Source organism: Miscanthus floridulus, chromosome 1 (assembly GCF_019320115.1).
Source record: "Miscanthus floridulus cultivar M001 chromosome 1, ASM1932011v1, whole genome shotgun sequence".
Classification (NCBI taxonomy): Eukaryota; Viridiplantae; Streptophyta; class Magnoliopsida; order Poales; family Poaceae; genus Miscanthus; species Miscanthus floridulus.
Genome location: NC_089580.1, coordinates 4,029,357 through 4,039,501, shown reverse-complemented (window position 1 = coordinate 4,039,501; position 10,145 = coordinate 4,029,357). Strand labels below are relative to the sequence as shown.

The following is a 10,145-nucleotide window of genomic DNA, read 5'->3' as shown; positions in this document are numbered from 1 at the left end:
TTGCTTCTGCATAGTTTCTAATGATCTTACTGTTTGTTTCATAGTCGGCGTCACATGGTGGCGCACCTTGCTCCCAGGTGAAGGCATGGGCTATGGCCCACAAGGGCAAGGCGATGTCCGTCGTCGACTTCAACCCGGAGGACCCCCCCCCCCCTCGGCGTACAGCAATCCCTCCATCCACTGCCATCTCACCGAGTACACAACGGCGGCCAAGGCGGTCCATGGGCCAGAGTATGATCCGAGCACCCAGGATTTTGAAGGAGACCTTATCATGAGGGTGGGAGGAGGCAAGAAGCATGGCAGGTACTGGCTTGGCGACAGCGTCGTCGACACAGCCACTACTCCCACTCTCTCCTAGATCTGAGCAAGGGACATGGGCTAGAGGCCGCCTATACGCCCACGGCCGACCAGTACACAGCACGCCATGTAGACTTTGCAGGTTATTACTCTTTTATTCGTCGTTCATTGTTTCTTACATACCTTTGATTTCCATTGTAACATTGGGGTGAAATTTTATAGGCCGAGCTAGAAGAAGAGATGAGGCAGAGAATAGCGTTGGAGGCGAAGATTGACGCTGATTGGCAGAGGCAGGAGCAGATGTTTCAGTGGATGTAAAATCTCGGCGCGAAGATGGGTGAACATCTGCCACAAGCGCTATTCCTTCTTCCTCGTCCTCCTGAAGATACTCCTGTGAGTACATCTATTCTCATGTCCACTTACTCACACACACTCACACACACACACTAGCACACACACCAGCACACACACTCACTCACACACACACACACACCAGCACACACACACACCAGCACACACACACTCACACAGTTGTATTTGTTGTATTGCCTTTTGAATTGCAATGCTACTAGCTATATATGTCTCAATAATTCCTTTTGCAGCTATCAAGTAATCTTATCTATTCTTTGTTTAGGGTCAATCAGCGGCATCAAACGATGTACCTCATGACCCACCGCAGCAGTCACCGTGGTCTAATTGGTGATTTGCTTCTTTTCATGTGTTGAACTTATTCCTTGTATTGCACTTATGCTTGTAATGCACTTGTGGTGGATACTTTAAACTCGAACCTTATGTTGGTATTGTGGTATGACATTTGTGTATCATTGTGGATTATTGTGATGTATGTGATATATGGTGTGTGGAGATGATATATATATGTGATATATGTGCTGTGTAATATATCTGTGCTGTGAAACATATCTGTGCTGTGATATATATATATCTGTGTTGTGAAATGTAATGCAAAAACAAAAAAAAATCAGATTTATGAGGCTTTGTCGAGTGTTATGACCAAGACACTCGGCAAATATGAAATATTTACCGAGTGTAGGTATTATCAAACTCGAGGAAAAGCTATTTTTTAAAAAACCAAATACTGTTTGAAAAATGTTTGCCGAGTGTCTACCTGCGCGGCACTCGGCATATTATTATCATTTACCGAGAGCAGCACTCAGCGACAAGGAATTCTAAAAACCAAAAAATATTTAAAAAGAAATTAGTTGCCGAGTGCCTTGCCGTTTGACACTCGGCGAAGTCGCTGTTAACAGCGGGTCTGGCGTTATGACCGTTTCTTTTCGCCGAGAGCCAAACTGCACACGGCAAAAACTTTGTCGAGTGCCTGATAAATGGCACTCAGCAAAGTTGGCTTTGCCGGAACTGTTTATGGCGAGTGCTATTCGCCGAGTGTTACACCAGCAAAGTTGCTATTTGCCGGAACTGTTTTCTGTATTTTGCCGAGTGTTTCGGGCACTCGGCAAACTCAAGGAGTCCAGTAGTGTCACTAGCTCCATGATGGGTCATCGTTTTCAATTCCATTTTGCAATAAAAAATCTTGGCAGAGAAATCACCAAAATATTCCTGATGAAAAGTTTAAAAAAACATACACTATACCACAGCCCAAACTGGCGTCCAACAAAGGGTTGCTAAAAATATCAAAATAGCGTTGGACGGTCGGTCAGTATAGATTAGTGGCAAACGGTCGGACACTATATCTTAATATTACGTCCGAAGGTTGGTCGCTATCTTTATTTTGGTTCAGCGTCATGCGGTCGGTCGGTATAACCGATTAACTAGGTCGGTTGGTCGGTCGGTATATTGAATTGGGCATGCGCGCCCATGATTAGCCCGTTTGACGCCTAAAATTTGGAGGGCTCACACGTAAGAGCAAATTAAGAAATTAAATAATTAAAAAAAAGAAATTAAAAAGAAAATGCCACTCACACAACACGGTCCACGCCAAACGCACACACCAACAGACACGCACGCACCACGCCCCTGCACCTTATCTCCTCCCCTGCTCCTCCTGTGCATTCCTCGTTATCTCTCTCTCTCTCTCTCTCTCTCTCTCTCTCTCTCTCTCTCTCTCTCTCTCTCTCTCTCTCTCTCTCTCTCTCGGTCTTCTCTCTCGCGGGCTCCCTCTCTCTTGAGTCTTACGCCGATGCCGCTCCCCCAGGCTTCCTGCTGCTCCTCCCATGGCGACTTCCCCTGCTCCCAGCTTCTCCTCGTGTAGCACCGGCGCCCCCCCCCCCCCCCTCCCCCTCCCCCCTCTTCCTCCCCGCGTCGTGCGCCCTCATATTAGGCAGGCTACCATGCCCTAGCCGGCTCCGCTGGCCATGCCGGCCGCCGCCGCCGCCCAAGAATAGAAGATGGATGGGCACACCGCCAGGCTATCGGCCAGTCCGCAGCTGTGCGCTACACGGCCGCTGCTGGCCATGCCGCCGCCGAGCCCCAGGCCAGGCTGTGACGTCCATGCTGCCCCCTTCCCCTCGCTGTCGTGCTCTTCCAACAACTACAGATCCAGATCGGGGATGCATCGCTGTGGGTGAGCTCCTTCCCCCGATGGTTTTGTGCCTATCTTGTTATGTGCTGCAAATTGGGGATCTAGGGTTAGGTTAGGGTTGCCCCTCGGGTAATTTCTATGCTCATAATTGCCGGGGTGACGTAGTAGTAGTGTTGATTTGAGTAAAAACCGTGCTGTTCCGCTTATATCATTGTCGTGCTTGTGCGTTCTGAATTTCTGGGCAGAGCTTACATATAGTTTCGATAGTCGTGAAGGAATTTGGTTAGTTTGATGTGACACTCTTATGTATGCCAATAAAATGTTGCCTCTTCTAGAGGACACATCTTGTTAACTGATGAACTAGCTCCTGTTGATAACTACTAAGTGGTAGACAATTACATAAGGTTTCCAAATTACTAAAGAACATAAATTTTTGTGAATGAACTAGAACTCTAGCTATGATTTATTTAAGTAACTGTACTAGTGTTGTCCAGTGTTTTCAGATATTGGTTAGCATGGTACAGTAATCTTTATATATGGGTTGCACTTATTTCAGCTTATGTACTTGTACCAATCAGCCATGTAGTGAGGAAATTTACTATGACTTGGCGACTTGCTATACCTTTCAAGTTGAGCAGGATATTAGCACAATGATATTAGGTCTTGATTGCCATACCATTCGAGTTCCAGCTGTAACTAGCAGTAGTACCATTTGTATATTTAGTGAAAGTTAATATTTTCAGAAGATGCAAACCAAGACCAAGATCTGACTCTTCTATTTTTCATATATATTTGTTGTCCATAACATTGCATTGTATCACAGATTGAACTGTATATTCAAGGGCAGACCAGACTCCAAAGATTTAATTAATTGATAAAGCATACAGAATGCTAGTGAGTTTCAATTCCTTCCAATCTTGCACGCATTCTCAGTTTTACATATTATACAGCTTTATTTAATAAATTTATTCCCAGTGAAACGTGTCTTTAGTGAACAAATTACCCTCTGAATATATACACAAGATCTAATCCTAAGGTGTTGCAATGATGCAAGATTCGTATTTTACTTGATAGTTGTATTTGTAAAGATTTTTTTTTACTTCAGTACTTTTGTTTTCACCATGTGGCTAAACCACTTTCACTACATGCATTTTTCCCGCTGAAAGGACTTGTGGCACTTATACATGGACTTTCAAATAATATCTCTTATTTGCAGGCCTTTCTCATTTTTTTATCTTATATACTCTCTCACTATTGCAGCCAATTCTACCATGCTAATTACACATTGCCTGACAAAATGAAGGCCACCACCTCACATGCTTAAGAGAAACTGAAATTAAATGGTAAGATTAACATCTTTTAAAATATTTTTACTCTGAATTCTGCTGGTTAAATTTGTTTTAGTCTAGATCAGATCATTGTTAGGTGATTTACTTCTCTGTGAATGGAATTGGTACTGAACTGCTACTACTACATTAGCAATTAGCTGCATGGATTAGCAGCACCTTAGACTGCATATTCTTATTCCTTTTGCTCTCCAGTGCAGACAATATTTTAAATCTGAACATTTTGGTTCTAAAGATAGGCTTTAGTGTACTATCTTGTTGAAGTTTTCTAAACTACAGTTAGATAGTAAGGAGCTTACTATTATGCATACAGGAAACAATGCCAATTATCTTGAAGCATGTAGATCTATCTTGACTTAAAGTTTATTCCTTTGGTTAAGCTGCTGTGGACTTCTGCTTTGATAAGTGTCTTAATTTTCTCAGTTTCCCACAAAGCTTAGCATTGATCAAACCTATGTATTCCTTTGGTTGCGGCCACAAAGCTTACTATAATTTGGAAAAATCATATAATACATCTATGAAGGAAAGTGTAAAATTACAATTGCAGGTTACAAATTTGAAAGAAAGGAAACCATATGATCTGATCTAGTTTTATTTGTTTGGCAACAAAGAGGTAGCCGTATTTCTGGAAGAACTGATGGATGTAATCTTTTATTTGCAGGTGAGAGGTAATGGCAAGGGGGACCTAATGCATGCAGGAAGCAATTCCATAGAATTTCGCATGGCCAGTGCATTATTTTGGACATCCTAACTAGAGATGAATGCTTTTGGACATCCTAACTAGAGACGAATGCTTTTGTTAAGACTTAAGTGATGAATTGTAATGAGTGCATGCAAACCATATGAGATGTGAACTGTGCAACTAGTGCAAACATCTATATATGAGCTATGCATTATTGTATCTTGATGGCCAAACTTCCTTGATGTAACTTGTTTCTCCAAGTTGTGAGCTTATGGATATGATATAATTGTGAGCTATGATGAGCTTCATTGTCATAATTGTGTATATTGTCCAAAATGGAATTGATGATTTTATATATGGTTCATTGATTGTATGATTAGTACTGATACTGAGGTTAATGAATAATTTGAGGTTAATGAATAATTATGCTGTTAATTTTTTGTATTGATAGTGTCAGATAGTTGGACGCTATATAGTATATAGCGTCTGACCAATAGTCGCTATAAGTATGTACTTGGCGTCGAAAAGTCGGTCGATATATCTTTAACGTACCGTCGAACGGTCAATCGCTATAATTAAGGTCGGACGCTATAACTTATAGCAACGCCACTTACACCCACGCGTCAAGTCGGACGCTATATGTATATAGCGACCTACCGTAGGTCGCTGTACTGACTTATAGCGACCTACCGTAGGTCGCTGTAGATAGGCTGTGGTATAGTGATACATATTCTAGAATGGTTACTTATACGTTTTTCCTATATATACAGGGTGTACTTAACAGGAAGCGACCTGCAATTCAATGGTGTGTTTTGGTAGGGATCCTTAAAACAGTGTCCCAGCAGAAATTTTTTCACCATGAGAGAAATAGGAGGATCCACTGCTGGTGATTTTGTAATTTACAGACAAGAGCGAGGAATGTTTCTTGGATTCACCTGAGAATCAGAAACCACCAAAAACACACACACATTTCACTTAACAACTCGAATCATATAAAATGTTTCTTCGAGAAACCGATTCCATGCCAAACACATCCAGTCTCGGCCAATGTATATATACTCCTTCCATTCTGAATAGATCAATTTCTAGAACTGCTTTAAGTCATTTATTAAAAAGGTAGCTTAAATTATATATAAAAAAGAACTCTAAGCATTATGGCCCTAAATTAATATTATTACATACACCATGACATATAAAATATGTTTATTTGGTATCAAAAATATTATTTTTTATAAATTTAGTGAAATATAAAATATGACTTAAAGACAAGTCTAAGAACTCATTTATTGGACTGAGCAAGTAATAGGAAACGTGCATTTGTTTGAGCTTAGTGCCACAGTGCTATTTGGATGCATTACTTTGTAACAATAACATGAGACGTGGGTATATTTATAGCACTTGTTGAAGTGGCTCTTTTTTTTCCTCACTTGTCAGTTGAAACGAAGACTTCGTTTGCATCCCCTGTAACGGATAGAGCATATCTACACTACCTATCTTGCTTTTGTGGCCCCCTGTCTTACCATTTACTACGAATACATGACTTTTTAAAGATGATGGACACACATGAAAAGCATTGCACTTGTAGTCTTGGGGTACGAAAACAGAGTGACGTCGTGGTAGGTACGTCTACACGCAACGTGTCGAACATGCGATGAAGTACCTCTGCACGATGAGGGACGTACGTGCCGTAAACCCTTTCGGGTATTGCACGCGCGGTATACACTGCAACGTCCATGCAAAATCGTGGAAATATTATGAGAAAATTTGTGGTATGACACAAACAAGGTGTTGTAAATAGCGGTAGTAGCGTAGCGGCCGCAACAGCGGTAGCGTTCTCCTACCGCTACCGCTACGACGTAACGGATTGGATTTAGCAAGTTATAACTAAGCGGCTGCTATTTGAGTTTATTACTCTTGAATTCTTCGAAGCGGTTGCAATAGCATGGTATGGTATGCAACAAATTAATAATTCTAGTTCATTTAAGATACGCAAATTGTTTAAGTGACCATGCAAATAACAATATTGCTACTTTTAACAATGATAATGAATGATTGTCTTATAAACTATTTATGGCTCTCATAATATGTTTCTTTACAAACTCTGATATACGATGACTTACATAAATTATGGAATACTATGTTCTTTCTTAATTTAAGTGTGTGAGACATCGGTTTGTGTATAGCTAAATTTTTATACTCATTATTTACGATATATACGCTTAAATTTAGAGCCAAAACAGCGGGCTGTGGGTTGGCCCACGTTCCTCATGCTTTCTACCATCTACACCTACGGTGCACAATAGGGCATGGATATTTGTGCGCGCCGGACCTTCCAAACCTGTCACGAACTGAAATGAAACGACCCATGCTGGACGGGGGCACGCGGCAACCCCGCACCGTACGTGCCGGCACGGTCGCGCGCCCTACCGCCACCAGCCACGTGCCCCCGGCTCGGTAATCAAACACCTCCTCCTTTTCCCAGGGGAAACGAAACAAAAACAGAATAAAATCCAAAGATCCGTCCCGGGAAAAATACTCTATTCCGATAAATCGATGGGAAAAGGGGGGAAAATACTTCTATCACGCGCGGCACCGCCACCTGTCCCGCCGTCGTGGCCTCACTCCTCCTCCTCTCTGCGACCCGCCGGCATGCAGTATATATGCGGCCACTGCTCGCGCGCCCCCTTCTCCAACCTCGCAAGCTAGCTACTACTCATGCCTCCTACGCTCTGCTCCTTACTCCTCTCCCTTTCGGCAGTTCGGCTTCGGATTCCTTCCCGCGCGCGCACGTCGTCCTTCCCGATTCGCTCCGACGACGCTCCACCGCCGTGAGCTGAGGTAGCTATCTGCGCGATCCAGCTAGCCCGCCATTAAAGAGATCTCTTTCCTCCTCGATCGGGCGCGCCAAGCGCAGAGAGCAGCACACACAAGTACCACGCGTCTACACGAACCGACCCACCATTCCAACCATGAGCAACCGCAAGAAGCTCATGCACTTCCTCCGCGTCGACCCGGCGGCGGCGTTCTCCGCTCTCTCCTCCCCTCGGTCCTTCTTCTCCTCCAACTCCAACTCCTCCTTCTCCGACGACGACGGCTACAGCTCCTCCTCCTTCCAAGGCTCCGCGTCGTCCTCGCCGTCGCGGTCGTACAGCCCGCCCAAGTCGCCGTGGGCGCGCCTCCCGGGCCTCGGCGCCGACGACGCGACGGCGACCGGGCTCATCGCGTCGCTCGTCAAGGAGGACGGCAAGGTGTACTCGCTGGCGGCCGCCGGGGACGTGCTGTACACCGGCACGGACTCGGAGACCGTGCGGGTGTGGCGGGACCGGCGCGAGCTCGCGGGGTTCCCGACCGGCAGCGGGCTCGTCAAGGCCATCGTCGTCTCCGCCGACGGCCGCATCTTCACGGGCCACCAGGACGGCAAGGTCCGGGTGTGGCGCGCCGACGGCGACGCCGGTGACGACCCCGCCGTCGTGCACCGCCGCGTGGGCTCGCTCCCGCCGCTCGGGGACCTCCTGATCAGCTCCGTCAACCCGTCCAGCTACGTCCGCTCGCCTCGCGGCGCGGAGAGGGGCGGGCGGCGCCGCGCGGCTGTGTGGCTCCGCCACTCGGACGCCGTGTCGTCCCTCAGCCTCGACGAGGGCGCCGGCCTGCTCTACTCGGCTTCCTGGGACCGCACCTTCAAGGCGTGGCGCGTCTCCGACTACCGCTGCCTCGAGTCCGTGCCCGCGCACGACGACGCCGTCAACACGGTCGCAGCGGCCGGGTTCGGCGGCCTCGTACTCACCGGCTCCGCCGACGGGACCGTCAAGGTGTGGAGGCGGGAGGTGGCGGCGGCGGGCGACCGGACGAGGCACGTACTGGAGAGGGTGCTCCGGGAGGGCGGCAACGGCGCGGTGACCGCGATCGCGGCGTGCCCCGAGGCCCGCGCCGTGTACGTGGGCTCCTCCGACGGGCTGGTCACGTGCTGGCGGTGGGGGCTGGACGACGTGGACGGCAGCCAGCCGCCGAGGCTCGCGGGCGTGCTGGCGGGCCACGGGACGGGCGTGTTGTGCCTCGCCGTGTCCGGGCGCGTCGTCGTGAGCGGCTCCGCCGACGGGACGCTCTGCGTGTGGCGGCGCGACGACGACGACGAGCACCCGGGCCGCCACGCCCGCCTCGCCGTGCTCGCGGGGCACACGGGGCCCGTCAAGTGCGTCGCGGTGGCGGCGGACGACGACGACTGCTACGACGCGGACGGCCAGCGCCGGTTCGTTGTGTACAGCGGCAGCCTGGACGGGTCGGTCAAGGTGTGGCGCCTGTCGGAGGAGCGCGCGCTGGAGCCGCCGGCGGTGGAGGCAACAACGGCTCCATTTATGGCGGCACTGCGGGAGTCGGAAGCATGGATGCCCCGGCCCCGCACAGCACAGCTGCCGTCGCCGGTGCAAGCGTGGGCACCGGAGATGAAGGGTGTGGCAGCTGCATGAGCATGACGAAGAAGCTACTGGTCGATCGCTAGCTGCACGTACTGCATGAGGTCGCGCGCGTGTGCGTGCAAGAATGTGCCGCGCACACGTGTACTGTAGGAGAGTGTGTACATATACGAGTGCAACATACGGTATCCGTATGGTTACTAGCTAGGATGGATTTTGAGGAGGATTGAAGTGTGTGGTGATCTGATACGGGTAGTCGATGGGCCGGGGAGAAACGGTCGGTTGGCCTGGTTTGAAAACGAGAGGTGTCTTCTACCATGTCAAAATCAAATTAATGGAGAAGGAAAAGGTTTCGTGCTTGTTGGTAGATATTCTTTGCCTTGCTGCTAGTAATTTTGTGTGAAGGAGATGCAGATATAAATATGTATGGTTTGGTTTGATCTTGTGGTGAGATTAACAGAGAGATTGTGATGTGCTTAGTTTCTTGTGATGAAGTGGGGCTTCGTTTTGTGTTCACCATTTTCGTTGAGCTTTGTATATAGTATCATATATCACAAATATGGCGGTGTATCGTCATCACACACGTGCTGCAGTTGATCCATCCCACTCGCTTGCAGTTAACTACCACGGCCATATTTATATCGGCGTGGCTAGCGCCCAGATGTCTGAACGCCAGCCCCTGTCCGGACCCCCGCGCCAGGCCCGCCTCCTGCTCCTGCTCGTGCATGCTACGCCTGCCCATCTGCCCCGCGCCTGCTGCTGTGCCTACTCGATGTCCGCGACTACGCACGCTCGTCTGCCGAGCTCTTACTGCCACGACAAGATGGAGGGAAGAGGAGGGAAGGGAGAGGAGAGGAGAGGAGAGGAGAAGGCGAGGCGCGCTGCGCGAGGAAGGCGCAAGGTAGGAGACG

At 48.1% G+C, this 10,145-nt stretch overlaps 1 protein-coding gene across 1 annotated transcript; it reads left to right on the top strand.

Annotated features, from left to right (window-relative positions):
- The first annotated feature begins 7,521 nt into the window (after positions 1–7,521).
- Positions 7,522–9,672, top strand: LOC136471344 (protein JINGUBANG-like). The gene has a single exon (XM_066469077.1). It carries the CDS (start codon positions 7,795–7,797, stop codon positions 9,286–9,288), a length of 1,494 nt encoding a protein of 497 aa, XP_066325174.1. The 5' UTR covers positions 7,522–7,794; the 3' UTR covers positions 9,289–9,672.
- The last annotated feature ends 473 nt before the right edge of the window (positions 9,673–10,145 follow it).

Coding starts and splice junctions, on each gene's coding strand:
- LOC136471344 (XM_066469077.1), top strand. CDS start 7,795: ATGAGCAACCGCAAGAAGCTCATGCACTTCCTCCGCGTCGACCCGGCG.